At 48.0% G+C, this 27,441-nt stretch overlaps 1 protein-coding gene across 3 annotated transcripts; it reads left to right on the plus strand.

Moving 5' to 3' along the window:
- CHAF1A (chromatin assembly factor 1 subunit A) lies at nucleotides 1-26,636 on the plus strand. 3 transcript variants are annotated; one of them, XM_063111655.1, is made up of 15 exons: nucleotides 1-113; nucleotides 2,663-2,713; nucleotides 4,132-5,000; nucleotides 10,448-10,504; nucleotides 12,992-13,221; nucleotides 13,777-13,837; nucleotides 14,222-14,290; nucleotides 17,115-17,341; nucleotides 17,835-18,003; nucleotides 18,180-18,260; nucleotides 18,662-18,754; nucleotides 19,853-20,111; nucleotides 20,593-21,062; nucleotides 24,985-25,081; nucleotides 26,156-26,636. In XM_063111655.1, exons 1-15 carry the CDS (start codon nucleotides 62-64, stop codon nucleotides 26,254-26,256), a joined length of 2,886 nt encoding a protein of 961 aa, XP_062967725.1. In that variant the 5' UTR covers nucleotides 1-61; the 3' UTR covers nucleotides 26,257-26,636. The 3 variants fall into 3 exon arrangements, with proteins under 3 accessions (XP_062967725.1, XP_062967727.1, XP_062967726.1); XM_063111657.1 differs by lacking the exon at nucleotides 10,448-10,504; XM_063111656.1 differs by lacking the exon at nucleotides 2,663-2,713.
- The last annotated feature ends 805 nt before the right edge of the window (nucleotides 26,637-27,441 follow it).

The raw sequence follows: 27,441 nt of genomic DNA on the forward strand, positions 1-27,441 counted from the left end.
GCCGCCTGAGCGGAGCCCGCGCCTCCGCCGCCTGAGGGGAGCTCGAACCGCCGCCGGGGAGATGCTGGAGGAGCCGGAGTGCGGGGCGCCGGGCGCCAGGGGAGCGGCCGCAGGTCAGTTCGGGCCAGCGCCGAGGGGAAGGGGCGACGCGGCGCGCGGCCTGTGCGGGCCGAGGCGGTGGTCGGGGGCGGACAGGCCTCCCGGTCCCGGGCCTCCTCCTCCGGGCCGGGTGTTCGGTCCCTGGGGTTTTATAATCCCGAACAAGGGTCCTACGACCCGGAGGGCGCCTTCTTTGACGTTATTGTTGAAACCGTGACCATATTTTTTTCCGGCACTTTTGCGTCAGTTCGTCCTTCCAGGGCGCTCTGGGGTTAGGAGTCGGTGGGCCAAGAGGGAAACTGAGGCCCGGGGAGGCGAAAGAGTCGACTCGTGCAGATTACCGAGTGCGTTTGTGTCTCCTGACCAAGTTGGACTTTGCAGCGGGTGGGGAAACTGAGGCCCGAGGTCATACGGACTCGGGTACCACTCTGCGGGTCAGGGCAAGCCCAGGTAAGAGGCCTGGATGGTGAGGATTGTCAGGGAGCTGGGACTCCCGAGTTCTTCATCCTGCCTCATACGCAAGGTGTCTTTCTCCTTCCTCTGTCTTGGAAGTGGTCTTTCTAGCACCCAGCAGGCCTTCCAAAACATGGGGCTGTGAACCAAGCAAGAGCAGACTGTCTGCCTTGCTTGACTCCCCATTGTATCCGCAGTACTTGGCACAATGTTAGGTGCACAGTAAATGTGTTGATTGAATGAATTAAGGGCTAGAGTGGACATCAACCAGTCTAGTCCAGGGTTTCCCAACCTCTACACTATTGATATTTGGGGCTGTCCTGTGCACTGTAGGATGCTGAGCAGCGTCTCTGGCCTCCACTCACTCCATGCCAGTAGCAACCCCTCCTCCCAAGTCGTGACAACCAGAAATCTCATTGCCAAGTGTCCTCTAGGGGACAGACTCCCCATTACTCTAGTTGCTTCTAGACTGCTATTTCACAGAGATGTAAAGTTAATACATTATAAATAAAGTTGGGACTGACTGTCATGGAACTGTGATCTTTTTATTTAACCCATTCAGGATGTTTAATTAAAAAATAAAAAAGCATCACTTGCTGTGACCATACTATCATGAAAGGAAAGGATATTTTAATGCCAAATAAAATTAGAAAGGTTGTAATCTCAGAATAAAGAGTAGTTGGTAACTTTATGCATGCGTGTTTGTTAATTGTATGTGTACCTTTGAACAGTCTGGATCTCTGAATGGGGTGCCTTTTTTATGTAGACCTGAAGTTGTTTCTGGGCTCAGGTCACTTTTGTTCCACTTACATCAAAGGTAGTGATTCAGGGTCATACAAATAAATCCTTGTGGTTGTTCTCAAGATAAATGTAACTGGCTAAAAATTATATGTCCTTCAGTTGAGGGGGGGATATCTATGTGTTTTGGTAACTGAAAACTTGAGAATTTTATTGTCTTCAGTCCCTTGAAATGGGTACAAAGGAAGTGTGAACCTTTGGAGTACCTTTTCTTATTCTGTAAGCTTGGGAGGAGGGGTCCGTTTCATCTGTGGACAGCTGAGTTTTTTAGAAAGCTCTAATCTGCTTTTAAAAAATACTTTAGGGCCGGCCCGTGGCTCACGTGGGAGAGAGTGGTGCTGATAACACCAAGGCCATGGGTTCAGATCCCCTTACCAGTCATCTTTAAAAATAATAATAATAATAATAAATAAATTAATTAATTAAAAATACTCACTTCTATGTAGCTTTTACAAAACATGCATAGATTACCAAAAATAACAACTAGATTTTTCCAAGTCAGATCTCCTAGCAGATGTGAACTTCCAAACTTATTCTAGTTATTTAAAGATATTTATCCAAAGACCTGTTTATGGTCATTTCTCCATCAGCTTTGATATTATTAAATTCTTTTCCTAAGTTTTTTTTTTTTGTTGTTGGTACAGGAAAATATTCTCCTAATCATAATCATTCCTTGACAACACTTCAGCTCCTGCCTGACAAGCCCCAAATACTTTAAATTGTATCGTCTTCATAAACCCTCTTTAAAAAGAAAATGAACCATTTTGTTTTGGGGTCATGTTAATGGTGAAACAGGTAATAGAGTGTTTTCTCTCAACTCTCTTTTTATTCATTCCACTTTTCGTTGTCCCTATTACCATATTCATTTGCTTCCCAGTATGTTCCAGACTCTGAGCTAGGTGCAGTAGGAAGCCAGTTTCTGTGCTGGCATTCTGTTTGATGGGGAGACATAACAAACACAAAAGTTTCAGAGTAAGTGCCACAGAAAATAAAATAAGATGTAACAATGCCTAGGGCAGAATTTCTCAAACTATTAACATTTTAGGTCAAGTAATTCTTTGTCATGGGGGGCTGTAGGCTATTTAGCAGTATTGCTGGCCTTTGCCTGCTGGACGTGAGTAGCAGCCCCTTGAGCCCTCCTGCTGTTGTGACAATAAAAATGTTTCAAGACATGATCAAATGTCCCCCTGGGGCGGGGGGAAAAATCACCCCCACTGGAGACCCACCTTGTACATAATTGGCTCTGCATGTGTATTTTCTGACTTAATTATTTCCAACATTTAATAACTCATCCTGACACTTTTATTCCCAGCCATGGATTGCAAAGACAGACCAGCTTTTCCAGTTAAGAAGTTAATACAAGGTAACTCTCTGGGAATGGGTTCAATAGTTGTTTCTAATTTATATCCTTCATTGTCTCCTGCTGAGGTCCTCAGTGAAAGCATTGGGCTGGTGGAGAAGATGGGAAAAAGCACTTGCTCCCTAGACTAGGAAGCTGGGAAGCCCATTTTGCTCCACTGATGTTCCCATGGGTTTCCAGCAGCAAATGCAGAGGTCATCACCTCTGCGGTAGGGTTTCTTGCATTTGCTGTTTTGTAATTTTTTTCGCCTGGGGGACAGTCCTGTATTTTGCTGGGAGTGGAGCAGCATTGCTGGCCTCTTCCAGCTAAATGCCAGTAGCCGCTGCCTCCAAGTCATGACAACCCAAAATGTCTCCAGACATTACTAGATGCCCTGAGGGTGGGGGTGGTGGGTGCAGAACTGCCCCAGTTGAGAACTGCTGTTCTACAGGAAGATAAATGTCCCCAAATCCTTTTGTGCAAAACAGGGAGTGCATTTACTCTTAGGCCAGATTAGTGGATGGATTGTATTAAACTATGGTTTCTGGTTTTTAACACTTGGTTATTAATGTGATTTGCCTCCTACTGTGACAACTGGTAGGAAGTTTGGTGTTGGTGGGAATCGTGTCAAGGGCAGCAGTGTCCAGTGCGTAAAGACCTAAGGACAAGCCGTGGAACCCAAGGATATCCATATTTTATAAAGTGAGAAAGTATGAATGATCAAGATCAGGTTTATGTGTTGGTTACATTTTGAAATAGTTACTAAAAGGTGCTTAGGCATTTAAGTGCATGTGGGCTCCTTGGGAATTTCACTCATCTAAAAATTTCCTCACTCTTCTACGTTGTTCCTATGTGTCCCTTATAACCAGCTGGAAGCCTGGCAGGCACTGGGCAGATAGTTCTTTGATTGTTGAGAAAAGCTAATAGGGCCCAGGATGCTGGGGTCAGAAAGAGAAATCTTTCCAGAAATGGGCCTATGTATTTTGCTCTTCAAATGCAGGGCTGGCTGGTGGGCTCAGTTGGTTAGAGCATGGTGCTGATAATGCCAAGGTTCAGATCCCCATACTGGCCAGCTAACAACAACAACAAAAAAAACCAAAAATCAAAAAACAAACAAAAAAACCCCACCAAATGCAGTTATCTTCAAATGGAATCTTCACTCATTATTAAATAAATTTGGAAATTGAAGTAGAACTGGTCAGAAAAAAAATCTCTGGAAATTCTGGCAACATCCTTGCTGAAAGCTTGTCACTTTTTGTCTTTTTAAAATGAGGATGTTGGAAAAGTACAAAATGAAAAGATAGCCCTTTTTTAAACTTCAAAGTGTTCCCCCCCAAAGCCCAGCAGAGTCGATCATTTTTCAGCATGTGGAATATTAAAGTATTAATTGATTGTCAGTCTACACTTTCACTAAAAAGATGGCCTCCTCTTTTCGTTTCAGCCCGTCTTCCATTCAAGCGCCTGAATCTTGTCTCAAAGGAGAAAGCCGATGACGGGTCATTCGACATGAGAAGCTCTCCCAGTGCTTCTGTGCAAAGTAAACACCCTAATTTAGAAAACTCTTTGGACAACTTGGAGAATGACTGTTCTGTGGTTTCTGACATAGACTTTGGAGCAAAACTTGTCAATGGGAAGGGTCCCTTAGATAACTTTTTAAGAAGTAGAATAGAAACCAGTATTGGCCAGAACACAGTCATAATTGATTTGACTGAAGACTCGAGTGACCAACCAGACAGTTCCTCGGACCATGATAACCTAAGTCCCCAAGTCTCTCCCTCCAGGGAGGCTGTCAGCAGGGCCAGAGAAGAAGGTGGAGATCAGCAGGGGCTGCTGAAGACCATTCAGAACAGCAAGTTGGCATTTCCTGGAGAGACCCTTTCAGAGCTTCCTTGCAAGACTGAGGAGGAGGATGTTGACTCTGGAGGTATAGAGAGGAACAGCACCTCACAGGAGTGCTCACGGCAAAGCTGCCCCGAGCTGGCAGTTGGTCTGAGATCGTGCTCTGGGAAGGAACAGGATGGCTGGAGTGAAGCCGGGGGCATCCTGTTCAAAGGCAAAGTGCCCGTGGTGGTCTTACAGGATATCCTGGCTGTGAAATCTCCCCGAGCCAAGTCTCCTCCGACAACACCTCTGGACAAGAGCATGACCTCGGAGGAGAGCGAGGTGCAGTCTTGTCCTGAGGAAGACTCTGCCCTTAGTCATTCATCCCTGAGCTCTTCCTCTCCTACCAGCTCACCTGAGGGGCGCTGTGTTCCCGAGAAACTGCACAGCAGTAGCAGTCCCGTCCCTACCTCCATGCCTATCCACAGAGTGAGTATCTCCCACGGAATCCCAGCACAGGAGGGCTGCCACATCCCGACATGTCGCCCAGGTGGTTAGTGGCCAAGCAAGTGGGGCCCCAAACTAGGCTGTTCTGATGCTGAATTCTTTCTGATACCAAAAACCAGAGTATTCAGATGTACACGTTGTGATGTGCCAGGGACTCATCAGAGTGTCGAGTGTCTTAGGAGAACAGTGCCCAGACGTCTTGATAGTTAGTCTTCATCATTCACACCTAATTCATGGTTAGAGTCAACTTAGATACTTCAGTGAATAACGCTGGAGTCTCGCTTCAGAGTTCAGCTTCCGTGTCCTTTGTTCCTTCGTTCCTTCGTCCTGTTCCAGCATAGCTCTGTAGGGGCATTGGTAGGAAGGAGTCACTAGGCGTTGAAGTGACAGCAGGATACCAGGAAGGATATAACAGGAACTTGTTTAGAGTCAGCTCTTTTCATGGCCACCCACCTTAAAAACCCCACCTGGAGTGACGAGAACGAAAGAATGAGGACACTGACTTTGGAGATGTCTGTTTCTGTTTTTGATTTCTGATCAGCACAGTGGAATGTCTCCGTTCTCACCTGTCCTTAGGGCATTATGGGTAATGCTGATCAAATGAGTCACGAATCTGAGTTGGTTTAACTGGTGTTCTTGGCTTTGTACCACCTTTGTTACTTCATGTTAGGTCTTTTTATAATATAAGATTGAATCCTGGGATGGGTCATTTAATCTCTCCTGTACCTGCTTAATTTGGACCATAAATCCCCAGTCTTGATGACTTCCTGAGTTGTGATCTCTAAGGGACTTTATTTTTTAAGTTACTCCATTTCTTTCACCTGCTGGGGTATACAGGTAAAAGGAAAAAATGGCTTTTTCTTTAAGTTCACAAACTATCAGTCAAGAATGAAGCAAATCTGTTCTTCTAAGTTTCTAAGTGTGGCAGACTGGGATATACGTTTTTAAACTTCTAACTAAGCCATGACTCCAACTCCCAAAATCTGAGTTTAAATCTCTTTTACTGTCAGCCTCTTGTTCTATGCATCCGATGGCTTGAATTTTTTCCAGGCTGCTGCTTTTGCTTTGCAGAACTACTTTGTCATGTGATGCGTTGCAGCCAGTTAACATGGACAACAGGACTCGGCACAGGTTTCCATTAAGTTTGTTTTCACGTCCATAGCTAAGTCTGCAAACCGGAAAGTGGCATAGTTGGGCATTTTCATGAAACTGTTTTTCTTTTATCCGCTGCCCAAACGTCGCAAACAGCTGAGCGCATAAACCAACTGTGCTAAATTTAGGAAGTCCTGCATTTAAAGTGCTGGGTCATGGGCCGGCCCGTGGCTCACTCGGGAGAGTGCCGTGTTGATAACACCAAGGCCCCGGGTTCGGATCCCATATACGGATGGCCGGTTCGCTCACTGGCTGAGTGTGGTGCTGACAACACCAAGTCAAGGGTTAAGATCCCCTTACCGGTCATCTTTTAAAAAAAAAAATAAATAAAAAAAAAAATAAAGTGCTGGGTCTTATTCTGAACATAGGCTCAAAGTTTTGGAATGCTCTAGAAGGCAGTATTATTACAACTTTTCAAATAATTGACACTATATTAGTGAAGGCTTCAGACTTGAAAGTAGACACCCCCCCCCAAGGTTATGTGACATCAAAGGTGTGAGAGGAAATGACATCATTGTCAGGAGGCCTCTGTGTGCTATGACTCCCTGAGACATGCCATCTCTAACCACTCACGCACACACCTTTCCAGTTTATCTCCGTGCCTTTTAGGAATACTGAGTTTCTTTTTTTTGGCAGCTGGCTGGTATGGAGATCCAAACTCCTGACCTTGGTGTTCTCAGCACCACACTCTAATCAACTGAGCTAACCAGCCAGCCTGGGGGTTACTAACACCTTTTCCTGCCATGGGGCCTGGGGGTTACTTTGGGGAATATTTTTGTTTTCCTCCTTTCCTTCCCCACCAGCCCTTCTTCCCAGATGGTAGGTGGAAACTTGTTGAAAGCATGTTACCATGTAATGTGTGTGGTTTTTACTGAAGTCTGTTCATCCTTGAGTTTGTACTGTAAAATCTCTGTGTTTGGAACCTCTAGGAATTCATTGATCCTCTATTTTGTGTGCTTTCTGGTTTTTTTCTTTTTCTTGTTAAAAATACAAGAAAATGGGAGCTTGTTAAAATATAGATCCTGCTGTCCTTTCCCAGGGAGCTTTCTTTTTTTTCTTTTTAGAGTACTCCAGGATCTGGAGGAGCTCACTTTGAAAAACAATGATTCAGGATACCGTTTTTTTTTTTTTTTTTTTTTTTTTTAGGTAATCCTAGGGTGCTTTAAATAGCTGAAGAGTTCCTTTTTATTATTTATTTATTTATTTATTTATTTATTTTTAAAGATGACCAGTAAGGGGATCTTAACCCTTGACTTGGTGTTGTCAGCACCACGCTCACCCAGTGAGCAAACCAGCCATCCCTATATGGGATCCGAACCCGTGGCCTTGGTGTTATCAGCACCACACTCTCCCAAGTGAGCCACAGGCCGGCCCAAGAAGAGTTCCTTTTTAGTATTAGAGCTTTTTACCATGTGGGAAGGAATCATTTCTCAAGTTTGTGTGCAATTAGACTTGTAATTTAGCCTTTTTTATTGATGATTTGAGATTATTCTTTCATAAATGATAATGATGCAGTTGCATTACTGGAATCTTTGGCATGCTTCTGTACCGAATGAGCCCAAACTGCTGGAACTTTCTCCCATATAATTGAAATCATACAAATATTAAATTCTCCATGTTTAAAAAAAACCACGGGGCCGGCTGGTTAACTCACTTAGGAGAGCGTGGTGCTGATAACATCAAGGTGAAGGGTTTGGATGCTGGTACCAGCCAGCCGCTTAAAAAATCATGGAAACATTACAGACCCCTTTTTTTTACCCAAGGTTGCCATTATCAGCTTGTTATATTTTTCTGTGTTGTGTATATGCAAGAGAGATCCTTTAGAAATGCACAGTATCACTTTGTTTCCTTATACTGTAAATATGTTTCTTTGTCACTTACAGATGTCTTAGATATTTTTTATATTGGGATGGAAAGATCTCTCTTCAACTGCTGTATTATACTCCTATGGTGTGGATATACTGTGATTTATATCGTCTGATACATATTTCTGTTGTTTCTATGCTTGGCCTTGACAAAACAGTCGTAATTTGCTTCTTTCTGCATGCTGCCTTGGGCTTTAAGTAGGTTCAGTTCTCGCCAGCTCATAGGAATGTACACATTACTTCTTGCCAACTTGCACTCTGTTATGGTTGGACCAGTTTTGGGTTTTTTCTCTTTTCCTCTCTGCCTGCTCTCCCCTGCTGTTAGGATTTTAGCTGCTGCTGCTGGGCCCGCGCATAGCAGCCTCTCCCTCGCCCCATTCCCTGCTGCTCATCTGCCCTGGGATTCGGAATTAGATAGCCTTATGTATAAAATCAGAGTCTCCTGAAAAAAGTGCAGAAATTTTAATGCCCAGACCCAGTGAAATCTGTCTTGACTATGTCAGGTAGTTGCTTGTTGTGTTTTAGCTTCCTCCTGGGATCCCTGATTGTACTTTTTGGCAGATGAGGGTGCTGTTTGGCTGAGCTCTAAATGGGTAAAGTGTAGCGGCATGGTGTGTAATTTTGAGAGCCCGCTCTAAAAATTTTGAGCACTTGGATCAAATTTCAAGAAGATAAAGTTTCAACAAGGCCCATCAGAATGTTCAGTAAAGCATTAGAGATGCTGGCTTTAAATTAAGAGCAATTGCTCAGGTCATTGGATATTACTAGCTGAGTATTATTAGCCTGGCTCCTGCTAGGCAAGTCAACTGTTATTCCTGGACTTGTAGCAAAGGGGAAGAATAGTAAAAGGCACTAGATTCTACAGCTGAAATTTAGCAAGTATGGGCAAAGCTAAAATGCGCTTTCTCCTCACCACAGATACTCTTATGTAGGGGTCTGGCAAACACGTTCCATACTGTAATCTTTGAACACAAAGGACAGCAATATAGAGAAATAGCAATTTAACAAATTCTGCTGTTAAATCCTTTAGTATGGGGGTGAAGTCCACAGACTTGGCAGGCAAAGTGGATTCTGGAGAGACAGATGCTTTTTCTTAAGCAGTTGCTAAGACTGCTTTGGACTGGCGTGTTCTTTTGCCATGGGCTCAGCAGAGATTGAGAACTCTGGCCCACTCGTGGTGGTCACTGAGCTCTGCCAGCATGGAGGCCTTCTCATGTCTGTGCTTGGCCCTTCCCTAAAGGAAAGGTTTAGTCCAGAAAGAACTCAGTGGGACCTAAGTGAGAAGGCTGTCTTCTCCAGTTTATTAATCTGAAACTTTTATTCTGTGAGGGGTCCTGATTAGGGATTCTGCTTTCCCAGGTAAATAAATCATGGTTGCATAGTTTTGTCGAACTGTCAGACAATTTCAAGGGATGTGGGCCTTTGGTTTTTCAACTTAACCGCAGCTTCCTTTTTAGCTGCTTCTCCAAGTGTAAAATGAAGTTGGAGAGTTATTTCCTTCCAGCCATAACCCTCTCTTCCCATTGATGTGCACTTCAGTGGTTTGCATTCAGCACCCTCTGCTCTGCTGGGAGGTGGCTTAGGCCCGTAGTCTAAACTCCCTGTTCACATTTCTTCCTTGGACCACTGAGCCAGAATGGTGAGAGAGTCAAGACGTGTGCCTTGGTCACTCCTTCTAGCACCTGCTCAGTTTGAAGCCAGGTGATAGAGAGTGTCATGCCCTGGTTCTGGTCCAGATTTCCACCCCTGGCAAGTTGATCGCTTTTTATAAGTGTTCTGAAGAGTGGAGTTGCTCTAGGCAGACAGTACAAATCGGTGGCCCACAGGAATCCAGCCCAGACACATTTTATTTAATTCACATAGTGCCAGTTTTCAAGCATTAACTAAAAAATTCATATAAAATTCCTGGTGTCAGCTTCTGTTGGAACAACTGGAAGGGTCATCACTTCATGGCCTACGTACCTGGAAGATCTCCATCCCCTTTGGGCAGGCACGTCCTCTCTAACTTGCTACAAATCCTGCCACACTCTTTCGTTTCCCTGTCACCAAGGCCACCGTCTGTGGCTTTTATTTCCACGCTTGCCTTGTTTCGTGGGTGGCCCACTTCCTTAGGTTTTTTTGTTTTGTTTTGTTTTTTAATCTGCCTCTCTAGTCTCCCTTTTAATTTAAATTCAGAACATAGATGTATGTGCACGTTCATTTGGGTTTGTGACCCCACTGTGATGTTTTGGATCTGTTGGTAAAAAAACGGTCAGCTGGAAAAGTTTTTATTTTTCTTGTTCTGCCAAGAAGTTCTTAATTGTGTGGATCACTCAGTCCCTCATCCTCTTATCCTAGGGACAGTGCAATATAGTGAACATGTTAAAGTGATGGAAGCGATCCCTGTTTACAGATAAATGTCTTTTGTTTCAGAAAACTAAGAAATGCGTCACAGGTTCTACGGAGAAGAACAAGATGAGACTGCAAAGAGTAAGACATTTTCCCTGAAATAGAAAATTAACCTGCTGTGCTTTTTGCATTAAATAGTAAGCAAAGCCCTTTGCACTTCCTTTGGTCCAGTGTTTACTTCTCCCCCTGCTTTTTCTGACCATTATTTTGATTCTTCATTTTACATACCTGGGCTTCATGGCTTGTGGATTTTTAGCTTTGCTAAATCCTAAGGTTTTGCATGTAGCATTTTCTAAGCTTTTCAAAGTAGTAGTAATATCACTACTGTCTTTATAGTTGAGCATTCCATTGTAGCTAAAAATTGCCTTCGAAAGCACCTCCTTCCTTTCCCAACACCCCTGTCTCCCTTGAAGGGATTTAAGTTCACTCACTCCCAGGTGCTGTAACTTCTTAATTGCCCCTGCACTAGGTGGGCGGTGATTTCTCAGGTGCTCCCTGCCCAGTCTCCAAATCTGTTACCTGGGAGGTCATCACTTTCTTATTGTGGTGAAGACCATTGGGCATCCCTGCCCCTGCCAGCTGGCTCTGTGTTCGTGGGTGGTTCCTTATGGCTGCACTCAGTTTTTGTGGGTCAGATTTTGGACTTTATTTTTTTTTTGCAGTTTATCTCATTCTTTATTAGAATTTCAGAGTTAGGTACATATGGCGGGTGGGAACCCTCAAGTATAAAGAGATCTGGTGTACCTATGATTTCTAGAAGCCTTCTGTTTCCTTATTTAGCAACAGGGGAGGAGACTCCTCCTCCCCACCCTGCAGTTCTGTGGGGGGTCTTGTTGTTCAGTCCAGACCAGTCACCGATTCCAGGTATCCTGTGTGTCACATGAACATGTGCAGGAGACCCCGTGAGAAAAAACACTCATGTCTCTCGTGTGTCTCCATGGCTTTTGTTAAAGCAGCCAGAGGTTTGTCAGGGCATTTAGAATGTTTCTTTAGAGACCAGGGCATATATAGTCTTATGCCCAAACCCAAAAGTGAGTTGTCCGGCTCCTGACAGTGGAGAAGCCCGTCTTTATGAGTAATGGTCCTATGAAAATCACCTAGTGCGAGGTTAGGAGGTAACCGCCCCTTCATTCAGGAAAGGGAGCTTGTTTACCATTAATTTTAAGATTATATAATTGCTCAGAATCCCAGGCCACATACCATTTCTTTGGAATGAGGAACTGATGTCATCAAATGAAGTGTTCATACCTTAAAGTTTTTTCCCCTGACAATCATGAAATACTACCAATAAAAAATAAATTAATTAAAAAGGAAGAAAATACATAGGGGAAAAAAAAGTAATGAATACTACCATAGCCATAAAGACGACTCTTCATCCTCCCTTAACATTTAACCTTTTTTTCAGATCCTGAGAAATGGTTCTAAAGAGAATTTTTCTTTTGGGTGTGCAGTGTTTTGGTTTTTTGCTTTTATATTTAATATGTTCTCATTCATTCTCCACCTTTTTTGTTTGTTTCTCTCCCCAAATTCCTACTGAAACCCCACTATTTTGAGGCTTACCCAGTAGATTCCCTGTCCTTGCCTCATTCCGTTCATTTCAAAAGAACTCAAATCATCCTTGTAATGTGGTATGGTTTGCGGGTTGGGGGAGAACTGTGCTTTTGTTTCTAAAATAGGAAGGCAAAGTGTGCAGGTGTTTTTGTTTCTTTTACCATAGCTGCCTCGTTAAATACACACAGTTCAAACCTGAGAGAGGGCTGCCTCCTCTTAATTTGTTTTTGTTTTTGTTCTTGTTTTTTAAAAAGATGACCGGTAAGGGGATCTTAACCCTTGGCTTGGTGTTGTCAGCACCACGCTCTCCCAAGTGAGCTAACTGGCCATCCCTATATAGGATCTGAACCCATGGCCTTGGTGTCATCAGCACCACACTCTCCCGAGTGAGCTAACTGGCCATCCCTATATAGGATCCGAACCCATGGCCTTGGTGTCATCAGCACCACACTCTCCTGAGTGAGCCGTGGGCTGGCCCCATAATTTGTTTTGTAATTAAGTAGAAAAATAGATAAATTTCACCCATGTGTAAAGATGGTATTTTTTATTTGTTTCAGTTTGGGTTTTTTTGTTTTGTTTTGTTTTTTGCGGCTGGCTGCTGAGGCGATCTGAACCCTTGACCTTAAAAGATTTTATTTATTTTATTTATTTATTAGTATTTTATTTATTTATTTATTTATTTGTGGCTGGGTGGTAAGGGGATTCAAACTCTTGACCTTGGTGTTATAACACTGTGCTCTAACCAACCGAGCTAACTGGCCAGCCCCAAGATGGTGTTTTAAATGAATCTCCTATTGAATTTCCCACAAAGTGCTGTGACAAATAGCTAATCCGTCATTTTTCTCATGACACAGGAAATGTCATGGATTTTAGAAAGTCACTTCTGTACAAGGGTGTTGCCTGGAGTCTTCTGGCGCTGGCTCCGTGACTCTTTCCCTTCCATCCACCGTTGTCCTCACAATCCTGACCGGACCCTTCCTGGGAGAGGTCCACAGTGGGTCACCTGTTGTCTTGCAGGATCTTGAGCAGCTGGGCAGGCGGCTCAAGTTACGCGCAGTAAAGGAGGAAAAGGAGAAGCTGAGACAAGAGGCCAAACGAGCCAAGGAGGAGGCCAGAAAGAAGAAGGAGGAGGAGAAGGAGCTGAAAGAAAAGGAGAGGCGAGAGAAACGGGAGAAGGACGAGAAGGAGAAGGCGGAAAAGCAGCGAATCAAGGAAGAGAGGCGCAAGGAGCGGCGGGAGGCGCTGGAGTGAGTGCCTGCGGGCTGGTCTGGGGACCTTTGGGGACCGAGGCCTCCCCTCTGCCGGCTCCTGGTACAGCCACTCTGATGCAGGCCTGGCTGCAGCGTTTGGAGGGAAGGCAACAGCTCCCAGTCGTTCCCTTCAGTTTCCCATACACGGGCTCTAAATCAAGCTCTTGGGGCGAGGGATGAGAAGCACTTCTGTGCCCTGTCACTCCTCCTTGTGCCCAGCCCCTGTCTCTGTCCTCCTGGGACCCTTCTTCCCCCTTGTAACCAACTCACAGGTTGTCATCACATGAATGTGGGTTTTGTCTGGCCGAATAATGCACCAGCTGGCCGAAATGTCTTTACTTTTTTATACTGTAGTTACATGAAGGATTTTATTATTTTCCATTTTTATTTGTTAATATCTACGTAATAGTCATATAGTAAACATAAGAGTATCTTACAGTCATTTGATGCAAAATAAAATACGTACCACATACTAGCCGTTGAGTGCTAACTGTGGTCATTTCCAGAACCAAAGCCAAAATGTTGGCTGAAACTTCATTTGATGTCTCACAGGGCGAAACTCGAGGAGAAAAGGAAAAAGGAAGAGGAGAAACGGTTAAGAGAAGAGGAAAAGGTAGAGAGCATGCTCACAGAGCCTCAGTATTCCAGCCTATTTGGGAGGCAGATGTTGTAAATGGGATTTTTGCCTAAATTGCTGCCTAATGTTCTCTTGGTCTTGGGAAACCAAATGGTACCCATGGGGACTGATGAGTCCATTTCAGTCTGTTCTTGTTCTCAGCGCTGGCTTGTCACATGCCTGCTGGCTCAGCGTGCTGGTGCTTCTGCCACAAGGAAAACTCTGGCATTTTGAGATTGGCTGGTGCCCTGTTGCTGGCCCATGAGTTTTGAGAGCTAAAATCAAAATAATGCCTTCAACATAAAAATGCTTGGGGTTCAATTCTGGAGGCCTTTGCATGTTTTACAGCACAGTTTGTCTTCATCTTCTCTTACATTGCAGCGCATTAAGGCAGAGAAGGCTGAAATCACGAGGTTCTTTCAGAAACCAAAGACCCCACAGGCCCCGAAGGTGAGCAGCTGGCTTCCTTTGGCTCAACTTTTGGTGCTTTGGGAGGCTTTTCTTTTTTAACACTGAAAGGGTATCTTCCAACCAGCCAGCTTCCCTTTTGTTACAAGGGAGCCTACAGTGACCCAGGGAGCTTTTATTTATGGTGAAGTGTGGAAGTTCAATGTTTTGTCATTCACTTTGTCCCCAGAAGGCAAAGAGGCTGCACGTTTGATAAATGTGCTGAGTTTTCAGAGGTTGCTTCATGAATCATTTGGGTTTAGGTGTAAGGGAAGACAACCTGCTCCTTACCCTCAGGAGATTTATGCTTGACCTGTGAGGGCAGGGGAGGCAAGCTTAGCTGTAAAACAAAAGTATAAGGGCTGGCCAGGTAGCTCACTTGGTTAGAGTGAGGTGCTGATAACACCAACATCCAGTGTTTGATTCCTGTACTGGCTAAGCTGCCAAAAAAGAAAAAAGTATAGAATTCAGCTCAAATTTTTATTTTCTCTATCTGGTATCACCTAGCAGCTCAGAACTTCTGAACCAGCATATGCATTGGGAGATCCCTTCCTTCCCCCTCACATACACACACATACCCCCAACCCCCATTTTCCAGAGGTAGCCCATCTCCTGCAATGGAAGGGTGTCCTTCCAGACCCTTTTATGTGTATTTACACCCCCCCACACCCACATTTGTGTATTTAAATACATGTGTAATTCAGGATTGTTCTGAATGTATGTGGCTATTTCATCTCCTTAACCATGTCTTGGATTCTTGCCATGTCAGCACATTCTATTATTGTGTTTTTTAACAGATCCATCTTTTATTTTGTTTTAAAATATTTATTTATTTATTTGGCAGCTGGCCGGTAAGGGGATCTTAACCCTTTACCTTGGTGTTACAAGGCTGTGCTCTAACCAACTGAGCTAACTGGCCGGCCCTATTTTAAAATATTAACAAAGATTGAACATGTTCAAGGTGTGATTTAAGGTGTACAGCATGATGACCTGAAGTACGCATACATGGTGTGATGACCATGGATCTGCCTCATTCCTTCTCGTTGCCATGTAACATCTTATAAGGCAATGGTGTCACAGTTTTTATGCCCATCAGGGGTGCAATGAATGTCCCCAAGCACGCCTCTCCGCACTTGTGCATTCCTGCAGAATTGTGCCTGCTGCTGGGGTAAAGGACAGCCACAGTGACCGAATTAGTCATGGCCAGAGTGCCCACCAGACAGGAAGCACTAGTGAAGTATGTCCCCAGCAGCATGTGAAAATACGCTCTTCCCCACCTGCTGCTGTCACTGGTTGACACAAATTTTCTTTTAACTTTGTGAACCTGGTGGGTAAAAAGATGGATATCCTTGTTTTACTTTCCATTTCTATTGGATTTTTAGTTGAAATCAACTAAAATTGATTTAGTTGAAATCTTTTCATGGTTGTGTCCCATATTATCTCTTCTTCTGTGACTTGCCAATTCCTATTTTTTTACCCATTTTTCTACAGGATCGGCTTTCTTTGCCTGATCTGTAAGAATTTCTTTTTCATATAGTTGGGATTTTCATCCATTGTAATATATTTTGCAAATAATCCTTCATAGTCTTTACTCACCTCTCAATTTTGTTTATGGTGTCTTTTGTTACACAGAATTGTGTGGGTTTTTTTGACAGGTGGCCAGAATTTTTTTAATGTCAACATTTTTATTCTTTTATAGCAGTTGGGTTTTGGTTGGAAAGCCTTATGTATCTTATGGTTATAAACACACTGTCCTAATTTTTTCCAGTTCCTCCCCCCCCCCCCTTTTTTTTGAGCTTAAGTTTTGTTTTTATGTTCAGCTCCTTAGCTTGGCTGGAGTCCTTTGAGTTCATGGTGTAGGGTGTGGCCCTCACTTTTTTACCATGTGGGTAATGGATGTTCCCAGATCCATTTCATGAGGATAACAGCCACTGCTTCTTGTCCCTGGCTGCATGTTGGACTCTCCAGGGAGCTTTATAAAGTACTGGAGCCTGGATCCCTCCCAGAGACTCTGACAGGCGTGGTTTAGGTGTTTAGGTTTTTGACAGTTCCCGCATGGCTCCCACATTGAGGGCTGCCAGCCTCAGCCGGCCTCAGTGCTGCCAGCTTTGGGATCCACTGGGATAGGTGCTAAAGACACTGAAGGAAGTTGGGGAGAAAGGAAATAAAATCTACTGGAATTGACCATGGGACCAGACTCATGTTCAGGTTCACACCACGCTGTGGTAGTGAAATTGGCTTTGTGTCGTAAATCATCTTGTGTTTTCATGCCGTGGCTCCAGGTGAGCTGGTCGTTCTCCCGGGTTCCTCACCTGGGCACAGTGCAAGAAGAAGAAGCTGGTATCTGGTCCTGGCTTGGGGCTCTTGTTTGAGGAATGGTGCGGCCTGTCGGTGCTTCTGCTTCAATTTTGGGTGCTGGTGTCATCTTTTGTTTTGTTTTTGAGCCAGGTTTATTGAGGTGATATTTACATACAGTAAAATTCACACTGGAGGACTTTCAGTGAGTTTTGATGAATGTTATAGGGCCACATAACCATCCCTATAATCAAGATGTAGAATATTTCCGTTGCTGCAAACAGCTCTCTTATAGTCAGTCTCTCCCTCCCCACTGCCAGCCCCTGCAACTGCTGATCTGATTTCTGCCCCTGTAGCTTTGCCGTTTCCAGAAATGGACTCACATGGCATATAGGCTTTTAGGTCTGCTCCTGTGACTTAGCCTGGATGAATCTCAAAAGCAGCCTGCTGTGCGTGTCAGCGGTTAATCCTCTCCCTCATTAAGTGGCATTGCATTGTTTGGGTGTCCCACAGGGTCTGTTCTTGATTTCAGACCCTGGCTGGCTCCTGTGGGAAGTTTGCCCCCTTTGAAATTAAAGAGCACATGGTTCTCGCCCCTTGGTGTCGGACTACCTTCGATCAAGACCTCTGTGATCAGTTAGACCAGCTCCTCCAGCAACAGAGTGGCGAGTTCTCCTACTTGAAAGATCTCAAAGGCCGGCAGCCTCTCAGGTCCGGACCCACCAGGTTTTCCAGCCGGAACGTGGACATTTTTAACAGGTGAGAGACTGAGGAGAATAGCCTTGCCCACTGATGAAGCCTGAGGGCAGTGGTCAGCTCTGAGGGACCCAGGGTAGAGAGTGCTAGGTTCTGGGCTGTTGCCGGCTTCCTGGGAGTCCCTGGAATCTCTGCTGGTCTTCCCTGACTCTCCCGAGAGGGCTTGCTCTTCCCTCTGTGGAAGGGCAGCTCCCTGTCCCTGTTGACTCACTGATTCCGCACACCCCACCTGCTAACAGTGCCACAGGACGGCAGCACGGTCCCATGGCCCCATCTTGTTTCCCCTCCTCTTTGTTCCCCTATTTTTTCCTCAGTTTGTGTCCCTTGAGTAGCTGCCTCGCCTTTCTTTGGGAACAGTGGTGCGGTTTGTTGTTTAACGATTACCAGTCTTTTTGGAACCTTCGTGGCTGACTTCCTTGGGAAGACCCTGGGTGGCATGTGAGTGCAGGGCCAGGCAAAGGAAATGTGGTCCTGAGCACGGTGTCTTGCCCCACAGCGATGTCGTGATCGTGGAGAGCAGTAAAGGGGACAGTGTTCCCGACAGGAAGAAGTTCGGCAGGATGAAGCTCCTGCAGTTTTCCGAGAACCACCGACCTGCTTACTGGGGGACGTGGAATAAGAAGACGATGGTCGTCCATCCGAGGGACCCCTGGGCCCAAGACCGAGTAAGCACGTTGCGGGGGTGTCCTGGCCAAGGTGCACTTGTCTTCTTGTATTTCCTTCTCATTGTGGCTTTCTGACACTGGGCTCTTGGATTCCATAAGTATTCAAGCCTTTATGCTCTGTCCTCGTCTTCCAGGCCCGGGGACAATAGTCACACCCTACGTCTTTCTTTTTTCAGAAACTCCTTGACTATGAGGTGGACAGTGATGAGGAGTGGGAAGAGGAGGAGCCCGGGGAATCCCTGTCCCACAGCGAAGGGGTAAGGACAGACCTGGGATGGTCCCCACTTTTCACCAGTGCCCGTGGCAGGCCCCAGGCTGAATTCACTCACAGACAGCTGGCATTTGACTTGCAGAGTGGTCTGAAAATTTAAGCCCATGCTTTACGTCTGGATTTCCAGCTTCTCTTGGAAAACCTTATCTGGTGACACGCACCTGCTTGGCATCTGCGCCCTGGTTCGCCATGGTCCCCACCCCTCCCTTTGCCTTACCTCTGGCCTGCTGCACACGTGTTTGTTCCTGCCTGGCTTCGGGATTCCTCTGACCCTCACAGCGTCCATGGGAGCCACCCTCCCAGCAGCAGATGTTCACAGATGTGCGTTTCTATGAAGCACCTGCTCTGTTTCCGCATATGATGCGCTTATTTTTTTCTCTTTTTGAGGATGATGATGATGAAGTGGGAGAAGATGAAGACGAGGACGATGGCTTTTTTGTGCCCCATGGGTACCTGTCTGAGGACGAAGGCGTGACTGAGGTGAGGGGGTAGAGGGGAGTGCCTGGTTCAGGAGGAGCTCATTCAGGGGGCCAGCGCTGGGTGGCTCCAGACCCAGGATGGTGATGGTGGGTCTCAGCCCACACACGGCCAATTCAGCTCACACCCCAGTCCCTGCTACAGCCTCGGAGGGTTCATTTGTGGGAGTGGTTGAACCCCAACTTGGTTTTGGCTGGGAGAGTGGCAGAACTTGCCCAGAGAGGAGGAAATGCCAAGCCAGGGAAGCCGGGAGAGAGAGTGTGGTGCAGTGTGGGGGTTAGGAGGATGTGTAACTGATGCGTAACTGACGTGCAGCTTGACTGCAGGTCTTTAGTCTTAGGCTCTAACAACAGCATGTTTGTGAAACTGTCCAAAGCAAAATGCAGAACTTTCCCATCTCCCCAGATGGTTCCCCCATGTCCCTGCACGTGAACCCTCCTGCCACCACTAGTAATTCTGTGAGATTGTGGAACTTTTGAAGAAGCAGTTTTTAGGGCTCTAAAGGCCTGCCAGGTTGCAGTGTCTGGGAGGTGGGGAAGCTGTGAAAGGTACAAGAGGACTGTCTCAGTCACACTCAAAGTGGGTGCATTCCTCATACATCTCTGACCAACACAGCAAACTGGCGTCTCGTCACACCTTTAGACTTAGACCTGCCTGTCTCAGACAGTGGTCTCGGCTGGCTTCTGTGTCTGTTGGGTCTTGGCTGGCTTCTGTGTTTGTGACCACCTGGGCAGAGGCCCAGCCCTGTTGCTGAATGGGGTATGTGATTTCGGGTTGGTCATTTGACAGCTCTGTGATCACACACCAACCAGAAAATTCAGAGTGGCTCAAGAGGCTTAGCAGATGAGGTCGTAGAAATATCTGTGACTCAAGTAGGCCGGTTTTCTCGGTTAGAGTATGGTGCTGATAACACCAAGGTCCAGGGTTCCATCTCTGTACCAGCCAGCCACCAAGAAAGAAAAAAATAAATAAATAAAAACCTGTGACTTGCCAAAAGGAGTCAGTGTGAATCCTCATTCAGTATCCAGAACTGCTCTCTGCCCGTTTCATCTCTTCTAATGGGTTGGACACTAAATAAACTTGTGCTTTCTAACCTGCAAGGAATGCGTTGACCCAGAGAACCACAAGGTTCGCCAGAAACTGAAGGCCAAGGAGTGGGATGAGTTTTTAGCCAAGGGGAAGAGGTTCCGTGTCCTCCAGCCCGTGAAGATCGGTTGCGTGTGGGTGGCCAACAGGGACAGCTGCACCAGTGCCGACCTGAAGGTGCTGCAGCAGTTCACAGCATGCCTCCTGGAGACGGTGCCCCCTGAGGAGGAGCAGATGCCCAAGGCCTCCAAGAGGGAGAAGAGGGACCAGCAAAGTGAGTGCGGGGGTGGGGGGCGAGCTCCCAACTGCTCCAGGTAGTTCCTGATAGTTCCAGAGCTGAGTGGATTGATAAGGGTCTTTGCGGAAATAGCAGAGGCCAACGCTTACTGAGCTGGTCCATTCATTTACTGCTATTTGCAGTAGCAGTACGAGGCAGGTCCTTTAATTTATCCATTTTACCAACTAGGACAGGCACAGGGTGACCTGGGACAATGCTTTCTTGCTACTGTGTCTGCCTGCTTTACAGAAGCCAGGGGAGCGATAGCTTCTCAAAATCAGAGCGTGATGATCATTTACAAAGGAAGAATAGGAGCATAAAGGTAGCTGTGGGAACTTACCTGACCTGAACTCTCCTTGGGAGGCTTGGGAGCCACGGAATCGCTTCTAGGCTAAAGTCCACCCTTCCAAGGCCACCCATAAAGCTGGCCATGCCCTGCGCACCCTGAGCCCACTTTGTCCCTCCTTCTCCCCGCCAGTCCTGGCCCAGCTGCTTCCGCTGCTGCACGGCAATGTGAACGGGAGCAAGGTGATCATCCGGGAGTTTCAGGAGCGCTGCCGCCGAGGCCTGCTCAGCAAGGACACCAGCAGCGCCACAAGCCCCTCGTCTTCCCGCCCGCAGACGCCCACCACTGGCGAGGAGGCTGCCGTCCCCTCCAAGGCCAGGCTCAAGCGGATCATTTCCGAGAACTCTGTGTACGAGAAGAGGCCTGACTTCAGGATGTGCTGGTACGTCCACCCGCAGGTGCTGAAGAACTTCGACCAGGAGCACCTGCCTGTACCATGCCAGTGGAACTATGTCACCATGGTGCCCTCAGCCCCCAGAGAGGACAGTGTTGGTGTCCCTGCCTCGGGGCCCAGCCAGGGCACGCCTGTGTCTCTGAAGAGGAAGTCAGCAGGCAGCATGTGCATCACCCAGTTCATGAAGAAGCGCAGGCACGATGGGCAGGTGAGTGTGGGCCCAGGGACATCCCCTGCGGGGGCTTTTTTTTTTTTCCTGATAAACTTTATTTTTTATTTATTTATTTTTTTTAATGACCGGTAAGGGGATCTTAACCCTTGACTTGGTGTTGTCAGCACCACGCTCAGCCAGTGAGCGAACCGGCCATCCGTATATGGGATCCGAACCCGGGGCCTTGGTGTTCTCAGCACCGCACTCTCCCGAGTGAGCCACAGGCCGGCCCTAAACTTTATTTTTTAAAGCAATTTTAGGTTCACAGCAAAACTCAGCGGAAAGTATAGAGTCCCCAGATAGCCCTCGCCCCCCAACACACACAGCCTCCCCCATCCATGCCCCACAGTGGTGCATCCCCACAGTGGATGACCTTCCACTGACATCATCACCACCCAGAGCTCATGGTCTACACTGGGGTTCACTCTGGGTATTGAACCTTGTATGGGTTTGGACCAATGTGTAATGACATGTATCCACCAATACAGGACCGTACAGAGAATCTTCTCTGCCCTGAGAGTCACCTGTGCTCCATCTGTTCCTCCTCCTGGCAAATGCTGATGTTTTCACTGTCTCTATAGTTTTGCCTTTTCCAGAACGTCTTGCAGCATATAGCCTTTTCAGTTTGGCACTTAGCAATAAGCACTGACGGTTCTGCCATGTTTCTTCATGGCTTGAGAGCCCGTTTCTGGTTGCAGTGAATAATGTTTCATGCCGTGGCTTTCATGTTTTTGTTTTTGCTTTTGCTTTCGTGCCTCACAGATTAAGCACCTATTCTGCACCAGGTGTGCGGCTAGGTCTCATAAACACAGAGAGCAGCAAAAGACCCTCTGGTGGGAGACACAGACAGGCGCCTGTGCAGTGAATGGCTGTGGTCACAGACTGATGGGTGCCCCAGGGAGGCAGAGTGCACAAGCCACGGGCGCATACAGCGGGAGGACCTGCCTCGCTTTGGAAGGACTTCCCGCAGGTCCTCCACCATGGCCAGAGATAGGCTTTGTTAATGTTTGCTGTGTGCTTTGTGTCCTTACTGAGCTCTGAACGCAAATGAGCTTCTTTTCCTATATCTACTCTTGTGGAAACCCACCTTGCCGTGTGAGCATCAGGTCCTCATGTGGGACCAGTGTCTGGGGGAGTTGCAGGTCTTCAGAGACTCGATTTTATACAGCGCGAGATGAAGCCATCTCAGGGTCCCCGACTCATTCTTGCTGCCCTGTCCACGAGGGTGATGCCACCTGGGGAGTCGTATGCTGGAGGTTAGATGGTGATGTAGGAGGAGAAGGAAGCCAGCATTTGCCTCTCTGGCTCCAGCTCCATCTACTTCTCTGACATTAAATTGGTCATCAGGACAGGGAGGCAAGAGATATTGCTGCTGGGGTGATGCCAGCAGCTATAGATGAGGTCTTTGATGCACTGAAACCTTCTTAAGCATCCCAAGGGTCCGTGTTGTCGCTGCAGCTGTTCCTGTTTTCTGGGTTCCCCTCAGCATGGTGGGAGCCCCCGGATTAGAGTCACACACACTTGCCCCAGATGAGCTCTGTTAGATCCGTTATTTGCTCAGGCCGTTTGAGCAGCAGAACCTTTTCATTGTTGTTACTGTTGTTACTTAAACAGTCTTAGGAGGAGCCCAGCTCTGGCCGCCTGGGTTGAAACAAGCTGGGACACTGGAGCTCCCCAGTTTGAAAATGACCAGGCTGGAAGACAACCTTTGTATCATCCACATGGTGTTCATGGGCCTTGGTCCCCATCAGCCCTCCCTGGGGAACCGCTTTACCCCTTGTGTGTTCCGTCAGGGTCTCCTCATCTTCCCACTCCAGTCTTGCGTGCTGTGGTTGCTCTGTCTCCTGTCATAATATGTGGCATCTTGTCCCGCGTTTCCCGAGCACTGCTCCGTTTTTCTTCTCCCTCATGGTGGCATCATCATTAGTGCATGTAATCCATGTTTCCATGTGGGAAACAGTAGTTTTGAACCCTGCATGCCAGGCACTGTGCTGAGCATTGTGTGTGAATTCCTACACTTCATGGGTGATGGGACGCCTCTTCATCTCATCTAAATCACCAGGACCTAGAAAATGCTCCCAAATAAACTAGGGCAGGTGAGAGAGGCTGACAAGGGAAAGCATGGGCCTCGGAGTCAGTAAAAGGCAGCATCTCACCTGCTAACAAGGGTGGACGTGGCCATGTGTGGGTGGTGGTCTCCCCTCCTCTTCCACGGGTGAGGGACTGTGGAGGCCCAGTGACCAGAGGGACTCACCAAAGGCTACTTGGTGAATGAGTCGAGAGGCACAGGCCTGGCTCAGTACTTAACCACCACACCCGGAAGCCTGCAGTGGTTCAGGCTGAAAACTCGAATTCCTAGGTGTGCATGCCCCCTGGCAATTCTGATCTAGTACGTCTGGAGGGGTGGGGTGGGCTGAAGTCTGCATCTTTACGACTCACCTAAGGGAATCTGATGCAAAGTGTCCCAGAACCACACTTTGGGGGAGTTTGGGTGGGTACAGTGGGCACTTCAGGGAAGGACCTGTCTTCTTGGGACATCCTGGGAGCAGGTCCTCCATGCTGAAGGTGCGACAACCCTCCTCAGCAGCACTTGGATCTGTTGGGATTGCATTAGGCTGCAAGTAACAGAGTGCCCCCCGTTTCCAGCAACAACAAGTCCCAGGCTGCTGTGACAACACCATCATCTGGGTCAGGCTCTGCCCATCTCCCCTCCTCCTGTAGTATGGCCTCTGTCCTGTGGTTGCAGGACCAGGGTAGCCAGAGCCCTCCCTGGGGGAGCTTCCTGTTGAGCAGGAAGGAGAAGCCCTCACTGGCCAAAGTGCTGGGGCTCAGCCACCCGGAGCTGCAAAAGAGTCAGGGAAATGAGACCCACCCCCCCTCTTCTAGCAATATCCCAGTCCTGTTTGTAAGAGGTGGAGGTGGGAGAACAGCCTTGGGGCATGCAGGGATCAGGGCCTGCCGCTGCCCAGAGCTTGCGCAGAGAGGGACACAGAGTGCGGCTGTGCAGGAATGGGACGTTCCCCGGGCATTTGATGAGGCCACTAACCACACCCTCAGGGAGGGATGGTTGTTGCTAAACTGAATAGTTTGTGCTCCTGACCCCTGCCCAGAGTTGCCCAGACAGTGTTCTCACTGAGCATAAATCAGATGGAAAAAATGCCAGGTGGGGCCAGCCTGTGGCTCACTTGGGAGAGTGTGGTGCTGATAACACCAAGGCGCTGGGTTCGGATCCCTATATAGGGATGGCCAGTTCGCTCACTGGGTGAGTATGGTGCTGACAACACCACGTCAAGGATTAAGATCCCCTTACCGGTCATCTTTTAAAGAAGAAAAAAAAAAAAAAAAAAAAACCAGGTGCCGGGCAGAGGGGAGGTGTGCACAGAGGAAAATACTGGCTGAGTTATTAGCCATTTATTTAAAATAATAAATTCAGATAAAAATATGTGCTTTATCAATTTCTCTTTTACCAAACCAGAAACCCAGAATCCCCTTTTCTTTTTTTTTGGTGACTGGCCGGTATGGGAATCTGAACCCTTGACCTTGGTGTCATAACACCAAGCTCTAACCAACTGGGCTAACTGGCCAGCCCCAGAATCCCTTTATAATTCAAAACTAACTTACAGGTCACTTCTGTAATAAGGTAGGTAGTAATAGCAGTAGCTTTTGGAGATGTGAGTTCAGTTCATTCTAGAGAACCCCCGACGTTTTCCTCTGGTCATAGGATGTCAGACTTCTCAAGCCTGGAGAATTTGTTGCCACATTGGGTCGAGGAGGTTGGTCGGAAGCACCTCAGTGTGGGGAGGGAGGAAAGGAGGGGTCTCACTCTGCAGAGTCCTGTGACGCAGTCGCTGCCCAGGCCCAGTGCAGGGGCCTCCCCTGTTGCCTGCCCTGCTGATGGCCATGCACCTTGTCTATCCAGGTTGGAGCCGAGGACATGGACGGCTTCCAGGCAGACACGGAGGAGGAGGAGGAAGAGGAGGGTGACTGTATGATCGTGGACATCCCAGACGTTGGGGGTGAGGAGGGCTCCATACCCCACCTCCCCTGCCATTCATGCTGGCAGGAAGGGAAGCTCCTGCTCTTGCTTACCAGCTCGCTAGCTCTGTAAAGGGCTAGTTAAAAAGGCTTGGCAGGAGTGGGCTGGGCTGGGCTCACGCTGCATCTGGGCCATGGGCTCCAGTTCCAGCCCTGTGAGATCCTTCTCTGTCTGAAGAACCATACTTCAGAGACCAAAGGATTGGATGTGGGTGGTGGCTGCTGGGCAGACAGGGAGTGGGCCCTGTCAGGGGAGGGTGTCGGGGCAGCTGTGCCTGTGGCTCTGGGAGCCCCTTGCAGCTCATGGCATCACATGGGAGCCCCAGGACAGGCCTGAGTCCTGGTACTCCATGACAGTGTGAGCTCCACAGCCCCTTGGCCCTGGTGCTGCCTCAACGTCCTCACCCTTGCCACGGGACCTCCCTCCCTAAAGGGTCAGGCTCACTGAGAAGTGCCACCAGGAAGCACTAAAACCTCAGTGAGGAAGGGAAGGGGCTGGCCCACAGCAAGCACGCATGCTGCAGCGACAGCTACCAGCAGGGCCCAGAGTTTGCTCTGTGTCCACGTGGGGATGAGAGGACCTATGTGGGTGCTGACCACGTCCCAGGTGCTGTTTCTGAAGCTCCTTTCAAAAGCCAGTGCTATGAAGGAATGTGATGGGAGTCTTGGGGGTTTTAGCTTTAGGTGGGGGGTTCAGGGAAGGCCTTGCTGAGGTAGGGGGGTGCAGGTTTATTTCTGGGGAAGAGTGATCCAGGCAGAGGGAGCTGCAAAGGTCCTGTGGTGAGCACAGCCGAGCAGGAGGTGGGTGGCAGGAGGGGCTGAGATTTGGCTCCTGCTCTGAGTGAGGCTGGAGCCAGGGCAGGGCCTTGTGCTGAGGAGGGGACAGGATCTGCCTAAGGGCAGGTGGGCAGGTACAGTTCTCTAGAAGGGGGCCCAGTGACCAGAGCTCCCTCTGCTTAGTCTGGGGGTTGCAGTTCCTCCACCTCTTTCCACTGTCAGATGGAGGAGCCCAGTGGGGACAGTGCCTGAAGACCCCTCCCCCACTTGCCTTCCAGAGGTCCAGGCCTCATGTGGAGCCGCTTCCGGAGCTGGGAGTGCCATGGGAATGGACACCAGTGACAGCCCCCTGCCTGTGAGCCCTCTGAGCATCTCCTGAGAGCGTCCCCACCAGGCCAAGCTGGTGCATGTATGTAGAATGGTTAGGGCCCCCTCGAATGCGGATCAGATACTTGAACATTCTCCCGATTCCTGTGTAAAGAGCACTTTGTACTGCTTCACAGACCTCCTGGAGGTTTGGAAAGTTTTATATAGGATGCTTGATTAGTTCTTGACCTTTGTAAAAAACTTCCCCAAAAAGCTGCATATTAACCTGCCCTTTAATAAAGCATTATTGAAACATAATGAGTTATAGGGGAAGCCTGCTCACGCCCAGTAGGTGCGTGACCAGTGCTGGGATTGACACTTGTAAATGAATTGAAGCTCCCGAGACGCCCGCCCACCGTGGGCACATGTGACGCGGCATCGGGCCCCCTGTGAAGTGTATAAACTTATTCTCCAGCCCTGAGCCAGTCTGTCTGTCTTCTTTGAGTGTGGGTGTCTGTTTGCCTGTGGCCCAGCCCTATGCGTGATATTTGTGTAAAGCTTTGTGCGCTGCACAGGTGCCGTCCCATCTGTGTGTTGCCAAGTCCTCGTCCTCCCTGGTGGACCCAGTTCAGGGTGAAGATTTCTCAGCACATGCTTCAGCCAGTTCATGTTTCTGGCCCGCCAGATGGGTGAGGAGGATGGGTTCCCGGGAGATCTGCTGGTTCCTCAGCCAACGGCCTCCGGGAGCCTGAGGCCTGGCTTCGAGTCTGAGGCTTGATGAGACGGAGCTCTAGGTCAAGCAACTCTCAGGGCATGCTGGGTCTGAAGAAGAGGTGACTTCCAGAGCATCCCTCCCTATGTTCAGGCTGTGATGGGCCCTGACAGAGGCATGCCTGGGAGAGCTGAGTCTGGGCGTGTCCTTCATTGAATCTAGATCCAGACTTCATGGACTCCATTCCTGGGACAGGACTCTCATCCTCCCCACCTCTCCCAAGGGAGGAAAGTGGCCGTGTCCACGTAGAGCAGTTCAGCGTTGGCGGGACACAGCCGAGATGGGGTGGCCCTGGCCCCACGCTCACCCAGACTTGCTTCTCCTGACCACACCCTGACTTTTCTTTGAGGACCCCACTCCCTAACCCCATCTGGATGAGCTGGCAAGTACCCCAGTCACAGGGGGAGGGTGCTGGTCAGCCTAGTCCGTCCCCCCTGGCTCAGGGATGGGCAGTGGCCCGAGACTCGCTGTACTGGGCCCCAAAAC

Source organism: Cynocephalus volans, chromosome 10, assembly GCF_027409185.1.
Source record: "Cynocephalus volans isolate mCynVol1 chromosome 10, mCynVol1.pri, whole genome shotgun sequence".
Classification (NCBI taxonomy): domain Eukaryota; kingdom Metazoa; phylum Chordata; class Mammalia; order Dermoptera; family Cynocephalidae; genus Cynocephalus; species Cynocephalus volans.